The 16,257-nt window shown below is 42.0% G+C and overlaps 1 protein-coding gene across 3 annotated transcripts in view; it reads right to left on the bottom strand.

Moving 5' to 3' along the window:
- Window positions 1–16,257, bottom strand: part of LOC106566949 (agrin) — a 400,773-nt gene that overhangs the window by 14,703 nt on the left and 369,813 nt on the right. For all 3 annotated transcript variants that reach the window (XM_082960174.1, XM_082960173.1, XM_082960175.1), the window contains 2 exons: window positions 11,072–11,255; window positions 10,636–10,723 (listed from right to left, as the gene is read on the bottom strand). In XM_082960174.1, coding sequence (XP_082816300.1) covers window positions 10,636–10,723; window positions 11,072–11,255 — 272 coding nt within the window. The remainder of the gene's footprint in view (window positions 1–10,635; window positions 10,724–11,071; window positions 11,256–16,257) is intronic.

Below are 16,257 nucleotides of genomic sequence, written 5' to 3'. Positions count from 1 at the left end.
AAACTATAGTTTTGGCAAGTCGGTTAGAACATCTACTTTGTGCAGGACACAAGTAATTTTTCCAACAATTGTTTACAGACAGATTATTTCACTTATAATTCACTATCACAATTCCAGTGGGTCAGAAGTTTACATACACTAAGTTGACTGTACCTTTAAACAGCTTGGAAAATTGATGTCATGATGTCATGGCTTTAGAAGCTTCTGATAGGCTAATTGACATCATTTGAGTCAATTGGAGGTGTACCTGTGGATGTATTTCAAGGCCTACATTCAAACTCAATGACTCTTTGCTTGACATCATGGGAAAATCAAAAGAAATCAAAAGACTTCAGAAAAAAAATTGTAGACCTCCACAAGTCTGGTTCATCCTTGGGAGCAATTTCCAAACGCCTGAGGGTACCACGTTCATCTGTACAAACAATAGTATGCAAGTTTAAACACCATGGGACCACGTAGCCATCATACCGCTCAGGAAGGAGACGTGTTCTGTCTCCTAGAGATGAACGTACTTTGGTGTGAAAAGTGCAAATCAATCCCAGAACAGCAGCAAAGCACCTTGTGAAGACGCTGGAGGAAACAGGTACAAAAGTATCTATATCCACAGTAAAACGAGTCCTATATCCACATAACCTGAAAGGCCGCTCAGCATGGAAGAAGCCACTGCTCCAAAACCGCCATAAAAAAAGCCAGACTACGGTTTGCAACTGCACATGGGTACAAAGATCGTACTTTTTGGAGAAATGTCCTCTGGTCTGATGAAACAAAAATAGAGCAGTTTGGCCATAATGACGATCGTTATGTTTGGAGGAAAACGAGGGAGGCTTGCAAGCCGAAGAACACCATCCCAACCGTGAAGCACGGGGGTGGTATCATCATGTTGTGGGGGTTCTTTGCTGCAGGAGGGACTGGTGCACTTCACAAAATAGATGGCATCATGAAGAAGGAAAATTATGTGGATATATTAAAACAACATCTCAAGAGTTAAAGCTTGGTCACAAATGGGTCTTTCAAATGGACAATGACCCCAAGCATACTTCCAAAGTTGTGGCAAAATGGCTTAAGAACAACAAAGTCAAGGTATTGGAGTGGCCATCACAAAGACCTGACCTCAATCCTATATTTATGGGCAGAACTGAAAAAGCATGTGCGAGCATGGAGGCCTACAAACCTGACTCAGTTACACCAGCTCTGTCAGGAGGAATGGGCCAAAATTCTCCCAACTTATTGTGGGAAGCTTGTGGAAGGCTACCCAAAATGTTTTACCCAGGTTAAACAATTTAAAGGCAATGCTATCAAATACTAATTGAGTGTATGTAAACTTCTGACCCACTGGGAATGTGATGAAAAAAATAAAAGCTGAAATAAGTCATTATCTCTACAATTATTCTGACATTTCACAGTCTTAAAATAAAGTGGTGATCCTACCTGACCAAAGACAGGGAATTTTTACTAGGATTAAATGTCAGGAATTGTGAAAACCTGAGTTTTAATGTAGTTGGCTAAGGTGTATGTAAACTTCCGACTTCAACTGTACGTTACAGCCTTATTCTAAACGGAATTAAATTGTGTTTTCCCCCTCATCAATTTACACAAAATACCCTATAATGAAAAAGCAAAAACAGGTTTGCACCTTTGGCAGCGATTACAGACTTCCTGGGTATGACGCTACAAGCCTGGCACATCTGTATTTGGGGAGTTTCTCTCATGCTTCTCTACAGATCCTCTCAAGCTGTCAGGTTGGATGGGGAGCGTTGCTGCACAGCTATTTTCAGGTCTCTCCAGAGATGTTCGATCGGGATCAAGTCCGTGCTCTGGCTGAACCACTCAAAGACATTCAGACTTGTCCCGAAGCCACTCCTGCATTGTCTTGGCTGTGTGCTTAGGGTCATTGTCCTGTTGGAAGGGGAATGCTCTGGAGCAGATTTTCATCAAGGATCTCTGTGATCTCTATGTACTCGATCCTGACTAGTCTCCCAGTCCCTACTGCTGAAAAACATCCCCACAGCATGACGCTGCCAACACCTTGCTTTGCCGTAGGGATGGTGCCAAGTTTCCTCCAGACGTGACGCTTGACACTCAGGCCAAAGAGTTTCACCTTGGTTTCATCAGACCAAAGATTCCTGTTTCTCATGGTCTGAGTGTCCTTTAGGTGCTTTTTGGCAAACTCCAAGCAGACTGTCATGTGCCTTTCACTGAGGAGTGACTTCCGTCTGGCCACTCTACCATTAAGGCCTGATTGGTGGGGTGCTACAGAGATGGTTGTCCTTCTGGAAGGTTTTCCCATCTCCAAAGAAGAACTCTGTCAGAGTGACCATTAGTTACTTGGTCACCTCCCTGACCAAGGCCATTCTCCCCCGATTGCTCAGTTTGGCCGGACGGCCAGCTCTAGGAAGAGTCTTTGTGGTTCCAAAGTTCTTCCATTTAAGAATGATGGAGGCCACTGTGTTCTTGGGGACCTTCAATGCTGCAGACATTTTTTTGCTACTCTTCCCCAGATCTGTGCCTCAACACAATACTGTCTCGGAGCTCAACGGACAATTCCTTTGACCTCATGGCTTGGTTTTTGCTCTGACATGCAATGTCAACTGTGGGACCTTATATAGACAGGTGTGTGACTTTCCAAACCATGTCCAATCAATTGAATTTACCACAGGTGGACTCCAAATCAAGTTGTTGAAACATCTCAAGGATAATCAATGGAAACAGGATGCACCTGAGCTCAATTTCGGGTCTCATTGCAAAGGGTCTGAATACTTCTGTAAATAAGGTATTTCAGTTTTTGTAATTTTAGACATTTGCAAAAATGTCAAAAACCTGTTGTCGCTTTGACATTATGGGGTATTGTGTGTAGATTGATGAGGGAAAAAATGTAACAAAATGTGGTAAAAGGGAAGGGGTCTGAATACTGGGCCAGGTGGGCATCATTTGACAGCTTGTTCTATTGCTAACTTGACTAGTTAAGTTATAAAATATGATCTTACAGTGTTAGGCTTTCACAGGGTAGCAACAGGGATGGGAGCACTTTATTGAAGCTTGCGGTGCTCAAGTTCAGAATGGCTGTCAGGCTAAAAACCCATACTGCGCTGTGTGCAGATCCTGAACTCTGACGTCATTTACAGCATTTTACCACTGCGTTCCAATTAAGGCACTGCCATTTTCAACCCGTATATGGGTATGAGTGTACAGGGTTAAGAAGGGGTCGCTTTAATTTCAACATGACAGTTAATACCATCCAATTTAAGGTGCGTGGACATATTTCTGGTTCTGGCGAAAGTAGTTCCAACCATGCATACAATATAGCACCTTCTTTAATTCTTACATCTAGACGTTCCGCTAGCGGAACACCTGCTCCAACATCCAATGATGGGTGTGGCGCGAAATACAAACTCCTCAAAAATACAAAAACTTCAATTTTTCAAACACATGACTATTTCACAGCATTTTAAAGATAAGACTCTCCTTTATCTAACCACACTGTCCGATTTCAAAAAGGCTTTACAACGAAAGCAAAACATTAGATTATGTCAGCAGAGTACCAAGCCAGAAATAATCAGACACCCATTTTTCAAGCTAGCATATAATGTCACAAAAACCCAGAAGACAGCGAAATGCAGCACAAACCTTTTATGATCTTCATCAGATGACAACCCTAGGACATTATGTTATACAATACATGCATGTTTTGTTCAATCAAGTTCATATTTATATCAAAAACCAGCTTTTTACATTAGCATGTGACGTTCAGAACTAGCATACCCCCCCCGCAAACTTCCGGCGAATTCACTAAGAATTTACTAAATTACTCACGATAAACGTTCACAAAAAGCATAACAATTATTTAAAGAATTATAGATACAGAACTCCTCTATGCACTCGATATGTCCGATTTTAAAATAGCTTTTTGGTGAAAGCACATTTTGCAATATTCTAGGCATCACGGGCTAGCTATTTAGACGCCCGGCAAGTTTAGCACTCACCAATATCAGGTTTACTATTATAAAAGTTTGATTACCTTTTGTTGTCTTCGTCAGAATGCACTCCCAGGACTGCTACTTCAATAACAAATGTTGGTTTGGTCCAAAATAATCCATCGTTATATCCGAATAGCGGCGTTTTGTTCGTGCGTCCCAGACACTATCTGAAATGGTAAATCAGGGTCGCGCGCGTGGTGCAATTCGTGACAAAAAAAATCGAAATATTCCATTACCGTACTTCGAAGCATGTCAACCGCTGTTTAAAATCCATTTTTATGCCATTTTTCTCGTAAAAAAGCGATAATATTCCGACCGGGAATCTCCTTTTAGCTAAACAGAGGAAAGAAAACAAAGCATTCGGTCGACGCGGGCACGCGCCTGAGTCTCACAGTACTGTAACCAGCCACTACCCAAACACGCTACTTTGTTTCAGCCAGAGCCTGCAAAGCCACGATTCAGCTTTTTACCGCCTTCTGAGACCCTATGGCAGCCGTAGGAAGTGTCACGGGACAGCTAAGATCCTCACTCTTCAATAAACAGAGACAAGAAGAACGACACCTTGTCAGACAGGCCACTTCCTGCCTGAAACCTTGTCAGGTTTTTGCCTGCCAAATGAGTTCTGTTATACTCACAGACACCATTCAAACAGTTTTAGAAACTTTAGGGTGTTTTCTATCCATATGTAATAAGTATATGCATATTCTAGTTACTGGGTAGGAGTGGTAACCAGATTAAATCGGGCACGTTTTTTATCCAGCCGTGAAAATACTGCCCCCTAGCCATAACAGGTTAACTCTTTGCTATGAGCTTGAACACAATGCATCTGGTACACATGCAGTCATGCGTTCATTTAGACTGGACTATGATGAGACATTTTAATGAGAAAAGATAAAAGCCCGGACAAAATCAAATGATGGGCATGGAGTTTGAACGTCCTGTAGGCCTATTTAAACATAATACACATGGTAGCCATCTGCACAGGTGAAGATGATGAAGATGATATAGGAGAAATAAATAAATAATCTATTACTTTGTGTTAACTATCGTAATGTATTTAGAGTTGGGTTAGTTTGGCTTTGACTGAACCTGTGAAGGTTCTGCATCTCTTTAAGTCTACTTACTCTGGAATGTCATTGGTCAGTTGGCTTGAGTGCATCAGAAAGACAGACAAGGAACACTCATGAGACAGACAGACAAGAGAAAGAAGTGGACAGACAGACGGACGGCAGCACATACATCTGACAGGCTCAACCAGGACAGACAGACAGAGGATACAGATATATCCTACAATTGTCTCTTATAGTTTCATTGTGTGTGTGTGTGTGTGTGTGTGTGTGTGTGTGTGTGTGTGTGTGTGTGTGTGTGTGTGTGTGTGTGTGTGTGTGTGTGTGTGTGTGTGTGTGTATGTTCATAAGACCACAAATTGAAATTCACTGTCTGTTTCTCCATTTTCCCATCCTCGAGTGTTGTGTTTTGGGAAGACTTGTAATGGATCTGGATGGTAAGTCTTATGTTCCATGTCTTTTCAGGTTCATCATCACAAACATTTAATGCATGCCAACCTGCGGGCGTGTGGAAGACGTAGATGGATGGAAGAGGATAAAATGTATCAGCGGAAGCCTGGAAGGCAGGATAAGTTCCTCTCTCTTTCACACCTTGTACTGAAACCATTTACACTTACATCATCCAGCTTAACCTGGTATAGCTAGTGTGTGTTTAAATGGAAATCGACACTTTAGGACTGCTATTTTGAGGGGACACAGTCGCGCATTGTGTATTTCTAAAAGAAGCTTAAATGAAATCATATTTTAACCAAGTATAGAGAGGGCTGCTATGGTTGTTGTGAAATGCATGGTGTGTGTGTCAAATCAAAGTGTGTGTGTGTATGTGTCTGTCGGCTCAGTCCGCTGTGGTGTACAGCAAGCAAGGGGGGCGTTCGGGGCATTGCCGTAATTTTTTGCCAATCCACTAATTAGCTAAATTCAGTCAAGACCAGTGAAACAGCACAGGGGAAGTGGTCGAGCTATCAGCTAACGCCCGGCTCACTTCCGAAGCCCCTAATGGGCCTGGAATAATCAACCCTGTCACCACCACTTACTGCAGTGGAATATGAATGGGGAGGCCATTAACCATTTCTCTACTCCCAGTTAGCATGGGAGACCAATTCACTTAAACCAATTACCATTGAAGGTCTGTAGCATCAAAGGACAAGATGGCCTCTCCCTTATAAAAGGAAAACCAGCCACGGTTAGCGTTAGCATGGGAGACCGACGTATTGCTTTCTGACAAGCTAAACACCTCCTTTGCGCGCTTCGAGGATAATACAGTGCCACCAACGCTACCAAGGACTGTGAGCTCTCCTTCTACGTGGCTGACGTGAGTAAGACATTTAAACGTGTTAACCCTCGCAAGGCTGCCAGCCTGTACCCAGTAATGCAAAGGTAACTTAACTAAATGACTATCGCCCCGTAGCACTCACTTCTGTCATCATGAAGTGCTTTGAGAGACTAGTCAAGGATCATATCACCTCTACCTTACCAGTCACCCTAGACCCACTGCAATTTGCTTACCGCCCAAAATAGGTCCACCGACGATGCAATCACACTGCCCTCTGCCCTAACCCATCTGGACAAGAGGAACACCTATGTAAGAATGCTGTTCATTGACTATAGCTCAGCATTCAACACCATAGTACCCTCCAAGCTCGTCATTAAGCTTGAGGCCCTGGGCCTCAACTAGAGGTCGACCGATTATGATTTTTCACCGCCGATACCGATTATTGGAGGACCGAAAAAAGCCGATATCAATAAATCGGACGATTTTTGTAAATATATTTGTAATAATGACATTTGCAACAATACTGAATGAACAATGAACACTTTTATTTTAACTTAATATAATACATAAATAAAATCAATTTAGTCTCAAATAAATAATGAAACATATTCAATTTGGTTTAAATAATGCAAAAACAATGTGTTGGAGAAGAAAGTAAAAGTGCAAATGTGCCATGTAAAAAAGCTAACGTTTAAGTTCCTTGCTCAGAACATGAGAACATATGAAAGCTGGTGGTTCCTTTTAACATGAGTCTTCAATATTCCCAGGTAAGAAGTTTTAGGTTGTAGTTATTATAGGAATATTTCTCTCTATACCATTTGTATTTCATATACCTTTGACTATTGGATGTTCTTATAGGCACTTTAGTATTGCCAACCTAATCTCGGGAGTTGATAGGCTTGAAGTCATAAACAGCGATGTGCTTCAAGCATTGCGAAGAGCTGCCGGCAAACGCACGAAAGTGCTGTTTGAATGAATGCTTACGAGCCTGCTGCTGCCTACCACTGCTCAGTCAGACTGCTCTATCAAATATCAAATCATAGACTTAATTATAATAAACACACAGAAATATGAGCCTTAGGTCATTAATATGGCCAAATCCGGAAACTATCATTTCGAAAACAAAGCGTTTATTCTTTCAGTGAAATACGGAACTGTTCTGTATTTTATCGAACGGGTGGCAACCCTAAGTATAAATATTGCTCTTACATTGCACAACCTTCAATGTTATGTCATAATTATGTACAATTCTGGCAAATTAATTACGGTCTTTGCTAGGAAGAAATGGTCTTCACACAGCTCGCAACGAGCCAGGCGACCCAAACTGCTGCATATACCCTGAGTCTGCTTACACTGAACGCAAGAGAAGTGACAATTTCAGGCACCGCATTGATTATATGCAACGTAGGACAAGCTAGTTAAACTAGTAATATCATCAACCATGTGTAGTTAACTAGTGATTATGTTAAGATTGATTGTTTTTTCTAAGATAAGTTTAATGCTAGCTAGCAACTTACCATGGCTCCTCGCTGCCTGCACTCGTGTAACAGCTGGTCAGCCTGCCACGCAGTCTCCTCGTGGATTGCAATATAATCGGCCATAATGACGATTACAGATTGTTATGAAAACTTTAAATCGGCCCTAATTAATCGGCCATTCCGATTAATCGGTCGACCTCTAGTCTCAACCCCACCCTGTGCAATTGGGTCCTGGACTTCCTGACGGGCCACCCCCCCCAGGTGGTGAAGGTAGGAAACAACATCTCCACTTCGCTGATCTTCAACACTGGGGCCTACAAGGGTGCATGCTCAGCCCCCTCCTGTACTTCCTGTTCACCCATAACTGCGTGACCAATGCATGCCTCCAACTCAATCATCAAGTTTTCAGACGACACAACAGTGTTAGGCTTGATTACCAACAACGACGAGACAGGCTACAGGGAGGTGGTGAGGGCTCTCGGAGTGTGGTGTCAGGAAAATAATCTCTCACTTAGCGTCAACAAAACAAAGGAATCAGCAGAGGGAGCACCCCCCTATAAATATCGACAGGACAGCAGTGGAGAAGGTGGAAAGTTTTAAGTTCCTCGGTGTACATATCACTGACAAACTGAAATGGTCCACCCACACAGACAGTGGTGAAGAAGGCACAACAGCGCCTCTTCAACCTCAGGAGGCTGAAGAAATGTGGCTTGTCACCTAAAACCCTCAGACTTTTACAGAGACACAATTGAGAGCATCCTGTCGGGCTGTATCACTGCCTGGTACGGCAACTGCACCACCCACAACCGCAGGGCTCTCCAGAGGGTGGTGCGGTCTGCACAACGCATCACCGGGGGCAAACTACCTGCCCTCCAGGACACCTACAGTACCCGATGTCACAGGAAGGCCAAAAAGATCATCAAGGACAACAACCACCTGAGCCACTGCCTGTTCACCCCGCTACCATCCAGAAGGCGAGGTCAGTACAGGTGCATCAAAGCTGGGACCGAGACCCTGAAAAACAGCTTCTATCTCAAGACCATGAGATTGCTAAACAGCCATCACTAGCAGAGAGAGGCTGCTGCCTACATACAGACTTGAAATCATCTGCCACTTTAATAAATGGGACACTAGTCACCTTAATAATGCCACTATAATAATGTTTACATATCTTGCATTAATCATCTCATATGTATAAACTGTATTCTATACTATCGATTGCATCTTAGCCTATGCCGCTCTGACATTGCTCATCAATATATTTATGTCATGACGTTGGCCTGTGGGTAAGGTTTATGACCCCCCCATAAATACCTTTCTCCCTTCCCCTCTCTTTCTGACCCTACTGAAGGACTTGAATAGCCTGTGTTAAATATAGAGAGTCTGGGAACATCAAACAAATGGGGAAAAGGAACCATATTTTGGTAATAAAACCAGTTGGAAATATGCTTGGGAACGTAATGAGTATGGATGTCAGTTTGGTTGTCAACTGAGACATTATGACTGATGACAGGACGACATAAACTGTACCTGAGAAAGTATACACCCTCTAGTTATCAGAGTAACATGGAATTGTTATGCAATTGAAATGTTTGATATTGAAATTGTTTGTTTGGAGATTAAATGTAATTTTAGCTTCCAAATGAGAGAATTGGGTTTTCATAAGGAAAGTGCCCTGCTTGATCAGTGGCCCACCCCTGTGAAGAGACAGGGGTTATAAACGATGAAACACATCCTTCCCCCTCTCCACTATATAAGCCTTTGACGAAAAGATAACCATTGTTCCAGTACGTGAGGTCTGCAGCCTCTACGTTAGAAGGACACACGTCAAGTACAGAACTAAGCCAACCTCGGTGTGAGCTTTGATGGCGAATGGTATGAACTTTGAGCTTATTCACTACAGAAGTGATACTTCCTAGCCGTTGAGTTATTGAGTTAGCAGCGGCCGCTGTAGATGGGGGCTAGGAAAGGACGGACGACGGATCCAGTCTAACAGACAGACAAAGATACCACCACGTATCCAATTTACCACCAGAGACATTCTTCCGAGGACAGGAAGATCTGTTGGCCAACCCGGCCAGCATCTACGACCAATCTACCGAAGCGCAGCTCAGAGTAAATATTTATTGCATTTTCCTTTTCCAAATGGGCGGTAATTTAGAATGCATAAGATAATGTATTTACGATAGCATAGCTGCTGTTTCTTTGTTCCTAAGTCTTCCCGCTCTTTCATTCAAGCCCAACCCCCTTTCCTTTGTGTAACCAGCCATCAGGTATGACATCATTTGTATTCGGTGTATTTGTAATTCTGTGTGATTAGTTTAGGTATTTAGTAAATAAATAATTAAACCCAATTTTGTATTGCTGATTCAACTTGTTAGTCAGGGTTCGTGAAGATAGCCAAGAATTTACAACTTTCATTATGAGACTGAAAATAAGATAAGGGTTAATATTGACTGCTATCGATGTAAAATATTACTAAGTATTTTAAGAGTTTATTCGGAAGATAACGGCTCTATAAACGTTCTTCCGTGGTGCCCCGACTTTCTGGTTAATTACATTTACATGATTAGCTTAATCAGGTAATATTAATTACAGAGAAAGGATTTTATAGGTTAGCATGTCATATCACTTAATCCGGCATAGCCAAAGACACGACATTTATATATTCTTATTCCATTCCTTACTTAGATTTGTGTGTATTAGATATTTTTGGTGGAATTACTTGTTAGATATTGCTGCACTTTCGGAACTAGAAGCACAAGCATTTTGCTACACTCGCAATAACATCTGCTAACCATTTGTATGTGACCAATACAATTTGATTGATTTGATTAGATTACCTCTTAGTGACGGCGTTGTGGTACTCGATAAAAGTCCGGCCGTCAAAAACAATGGACTCTGTCTCCCCGGCGGACTTCTCCAAGATGGCTGCGAGGAAGAGGAGGAGGAACATTGGATGAGATCACATGAACCAATAGGAAACATGGCTCCTTTAATTGGAGTCAAGGCAGTGGATGGTGATGAATTGGGATGAGCGTTCATGTGTTTATGGTTTTAATTAAAGTAAAAGGGACAGTAGGGCATACGGCCAAAGTGAATGTGTTTGGTAAAGTATACGTGTGTGTAGTTAGTTAGTGTTAACGTGTGCGAACTGGTGAGAATGATGAAACAGAGGGGTTACTTTAACCCTCAAATGGAAACATTGTAAGACTAGCGTGACATCAATACTACACCAACAGAAATGTTGCATTGAATTCAGGATCTTTGTTCACTCACTGTTCTGACAGGCTGTGCCCGTGAAGCCGTGGGGGCACACACACTCGTAGCTCTCAAGCATGGGGTTGCAGAGACCCCCGTTGTGGCAGGGATCCCTGCTGCACGGGTGGCCCTTAAACATGGCCACGTCACTGGAGTGCAATGCGTTCTCCTGCCGCAGGATGGAAGTGCCCATCAGGGTGATCTGAGGCGGGATAGAGAGGAGGAGAGGGGACTTAGACCTGTCATAGTGCAGTGTGTAGCCTACATAGGACATGCATGACATACACATAGGGTCCTGAGTTTTTCCTGACCACATGACCAACCTGACCTGGAAATCCTCTCGGTTCAGAGTCTTTCCTGGTCAAGAGACATGGTCAGGACTATCTTGGGATCCTAGCCAAACAACTTACATTGAAGATACATCTGACATACAGTGCATTCAGAAAGTATTCATACCCGTTGACTTTTTCCACATTTTGCTACTGTCATGACATTGGCCTCTTTGAGTACAGGGAGGACAGTTGACCCCCTCCCCCCTTGCACCATACCCCAACCTACCTTCCCCCACCCAGTCCCTGTGGGAAGGAGTGGTAACATTCCAGGAGAATCTCTTGCCACATGGCCCATAGAGAGACACAGGAAATTCTTCCAACTCACAGAATTGGGGAACCGAGTGACATTTGTGTTCTGGAGAAGGTATGGAAGATTGGTGAAGAATCCAGCTACGAACTGGTCCGCTTGGTACAATTTTGTGATACTCAGAAGAGACAATATAGCCATATTACCATAAAACGTTTTATATAATAGCCTCAGCGATGAGACTTGCATCCACATGGTTGTATAAAATGTATTAATAAGGATAAAGCTATTTGTAATACATTGAGATGCTATGTACTGATGTTAATGTGATAGAATTGTATTTCTGTACCAAGCTTAACTCAGTCATCGGCACGCCCCCAGGGACACAGACAGGACCAGGCGTCATTTGACAAGCCTGTTCTATGGTCACTATAAAACCCACCCTGATTTACTTGTCTAACAGACCCGGCCTCCACTCCATTGCGAGTTGGCCAATAGGTTTGACCATCCAAGTACTCTACTGAAAGTGAACTATACCACGTGGTTAACTTTTAGACTATCGATACCGACAGAATAAGAACAAGTCTTTGATATTAATTATTAGTCTGCAGCTAAGTAAATTATATCATTGAACGCGAAGACCAACGAAACATCCATTCTATGACGACATTAATGAATGTCGCTTTGAAAGATCCATTCTGAGAGAGAGAGAGAGAGAGAGAGAGAGAGAGAGGAGAGAGAGAGAGAGAGAGAGAGAGAACTCTCCAACAGAACGACTTTTCAACAAGGATCCCGACGACACACTGAGCGTAAATATATATTGATTGCAATTGTTCCCAAATGAGTGAGCGTTCATGTGCAATTGATTAGCATGTCAATTGTTAATATTAATGAACTCTGTGTACCTCCTCAGCTGAACATTTTATGACCCATTGTTCTACAAGACACCAGCCATGCCTGTTAGCCACTAGGGCACATTACTCTACCAATTCTTTGTGATGATAATTACTGTTTGTATACTTTCTGTGAATTACTTAGTTTAGTAAATAAATGATTTTAAGACAATTGATGTATGGATGATTTTAGTAAAGACTGGGTTCGTGCAGATACAACAATTTACGACGTTTGGAATGAGACTGGACGCGAGGTAAAATACACCATTTAAACCAGAAGATAATCGGCCTATACTATAATAGAATATAATATATAATGTTATAATGTAGGAAAGTTATATTAGGAAAATTATAACTTTGTAATCTGAATATTTTCCTTGGTGCCCCGATCTCCTAGTTAATTACAATTAAACGATTAATCAGTTTAATCACGTGATAATAATTACAGGGAGTTAATTGATAAACATGTCTTCAGTTTAATGGTACCCCAAAGACACGACACTACGTTACAGCCTTATTCTAAAATTGATTACATTGTTTCCCCCCCCTCATGAATCTACACACAAGAAACACAAGTTTCTTTTTTAACAAATGTATTAAAAATTAAAAACGGAAGTACTCAGACCCTTTACTCAGTACTTTGTTGAAGCACCTTTGGCAGCGATTACAGCCTCAAGTCTTCTTGGTTATGACGCTACAAGCTTGGCAAAACTGTATTTGTGGGGTTTCTCACACTCTTCTCTGCAGATCTTCTCAACCTCTGTCAGGTTGGATGGGGAGCGTCACTGCACAGCTATTTTCAGGTCTCAAGTCCTGGCTCTGGCTGCGCCACTGAAGGACATTCAGAGTCTTGTCCCGAAGTCACTCCTGCGTTGTCTTGGCTGTGTTCTTAGGGTTGTTGTCCTGTTGGAAGGTGAACCTTCACCCCAGTCTGAAGTCCTGAGAGGTCTGGAGTAGGTTTCCATTAAGGATCTCTCTGTACTTTGCTCTGTTCACCGATCCCTCGATCCTGACTAGTCTCCCTCTCCCTGCCGCGGAAAAACATCCCCACTGCATGATTCTGCCATCATCATGCTTCACTGTTGGGATGGTATTGGTCAGGTGATGAGCGGTGCCTGGTTTCCTCCAGACATGATGCTTTGCATTCCAGCCAAAGAGTTTAATTTGGGTTTCATCAGACCAGATAATCTTGTTTCTCATGGTATGAGAGTCTTTAGGTGCCTTTTGGTAAACTCCAAGTGGGCTGTCATGTGCCTTTTACTGAGTAGTGGCTTCCATCTGGCAACTCTACTATAAAGGCCTGATTGGTGGAGTGCTGCAGAGACGGTTGTCCTTCTGGAAGGTTCTCCCATCTCTCTAGAGCTGTTTCAGTGACCATCGGTTTCTTGGTCACCTCCCTGACCAAGGCCCTTCTCGAATGATTGCTCAGTTTGAACGGGCGACCAGCTCTAGGAAGAGTCTTGGTGGTTCCAAACTTCTTCCATTTAAGAATGATGGAGGCTACTGTGTTCTTGGGGACCTTCAATGCGGCAGAATTGTTTTGGTGCCCTTCCCCAGATCTGTGCCTCAACACAATCCTGTCTCGGAGCTTTACGGACAATTCCTTTGACCTCACGGCTTGGTTTTTGTTCTGGCATGCACTGTCAACGGTGGGACCTTAAATAGACAGGTGTGTGCCTTTCCATGTCCAACCAATTTAATATACCACAGTTGGACTCCAATCAAGTTGGAGAAACATCTCAAGGATGATCAATGGAAACAGGATACACCTGAGCTCCATTTCGAGTCTCATAGCAAAGCGTCTGAAGTGTTATGTAAATAAGGTATTTCAGTTTTTGTATACATGTGCAAAAATGGCTAAAAACCTGTTTTCGCTTTTTCATTATGGGGTATTGTGTGTAGATTGATGAGGAACATTTTTATTTCATCAATTTTAGAATAAGGCTAAAACGTAACAAAATGTGGAAAAAGTAAAGTAATCTGAATACTTTCCGAATGCACTGAAAATACAGTACCAGTCAAAAGTTTGGATACACCTACTCATTCATGGGTTTATCTTTATTTGTACTATTTTCTACGTTGTAGAATAATAGTGAAGACATCAAAACTATGAAATAACACATATGGAATCATGTAGTAACCAAAAAAGTGTTAACCTGACTGGGCTAGGGGGCAGTATTTTCACGGCCGGATGAAAAACGTACCCAATTTAAACAGGTTACTACTCTGGCCCAGAAACTGGAATATGAATAGAGAGCAGAGGCATAACTATCCATACATGCATACATACCTACATACATACCTACATATGTACGTACGTACATACGTTTAAAGGGTGGGTGGGTAGGTTTGCATGTGTCTCAGTCACCAGATCTCAACCCAATTGAACACTTATGGGAGATTCTGGAGCTGTGCCTGAGACAGCGTTGGATAGAAAACACTCTGAAGTTTCTAAAACTGTTTGAATGGTGTCTGTGAGTATAACAGAACTCATATGGCAGGCAAAAACCTGAGAAAATTCCAAGCAGGAAGTGGAAAGTCTGAGAATTGTAGTTCTTCTTTTGATTCTCTATCAAAGCTATAGTGTCTGTGGGGGATGTTGCACTTCCTAAGGCTTCCATTGGCTGTCTAAAGCCTTCAGAAAGTGGTTTGAGCATTTTCCTGTCACTGGGCAGAGTATAGGAGCTCAGTTACTGAGTGGTCTGCCTGGCAACAAAGGGATTGGATATGCGCAGTCACGTGAGCACACCGTTCCTTCTTTTTCTTCTTGAATGAATATGCTATTGTCTGGTTGGAATATTATCGCAATTCTACGTTAAAAATACCATAAAGATTGATTTTAAACAGCGTTTGACATGCTTCTAAGTACAGTAATGGAACATTTTGACTTTTCGTCTCTCGTCCGCGCTCGCGCGTTATGACTTTGGATAAGTGATCTGTACGCACGAACAAAACGGAGGTATTTGTACATAAATATGGATTATTTCGAACAAAAACAACATTTCTTGTGGAAGTAGCAGTCCTGGGAGTGCATTCTGACGAAGATCAGCAAAGGTAAGAGAATATTTCTAATACTAATTCTGAGTTTAGGTTGCCCCGAACTTGGCGGGTATCTGAATAGCTCACCGTGATGGCTGAGCTATGTAGTCAGAATATTGAAAAATGTGCTTTCTCCGTAAAGCTATTTTAAAATCTGACACAGCGGTTGCATCCAAGGGTAGTCTATCTATAATTCTTAAAATAATTGTTATATATTTTGTCAACGTTTATGATGAGTATTTTTGTAAATTGTTGTGCACATTCACCGGGCGTTTTGGTGGGAATACATTTTCTGAAGATCATGCGCCAATGTAAAATGCTGTTTTTGGATATAAATATGAACTTTATCGAACAAAACATACATGTATTGTGTAACATAATGTCCTAGGAGTGTCATCTGATAAAGATCGTCAAAGGTTAGTGCTTCATTTAGCAACATGTCCTTGCTTGGAAAATGGCTGTGATTATTTTTGTCTATGTACTCGCCTAACATAATCTAATGTTTTGCTCTCGCTGTAAAACCTTTTTGAAATTGGACAATGTGGTTACATCAAGGAGAAGTGTATTTTTAAAATGGTGTAAAATAGTTGTATGTTTGAGAAAGTTGAATTATGACATTTTGTTGTTTTTGAATTTGCCGCCCTGATATTTCACTGGCTGTGTCCCGCATAGCCCATAGAAGTTAAACAAATG

Source organism: Salmo salar, chromosome 13 (assembly GCF_965601325.2).
Source record: "Salmo salar chromosome 13, fSalSal1, whole genome shotgun sequence".
Taxonomy (NCBI): Eukaryota; Metazoa; Chordata; class Actinopteri; order Salmoniformes; family Salmonidae; genus Salmo; species Salmo salar.
The sequence above is the reverse complement of the archived record's forward strand: the minus strand, read 5'-3'. Positions and strand labels throughout refer to the sequence as shown.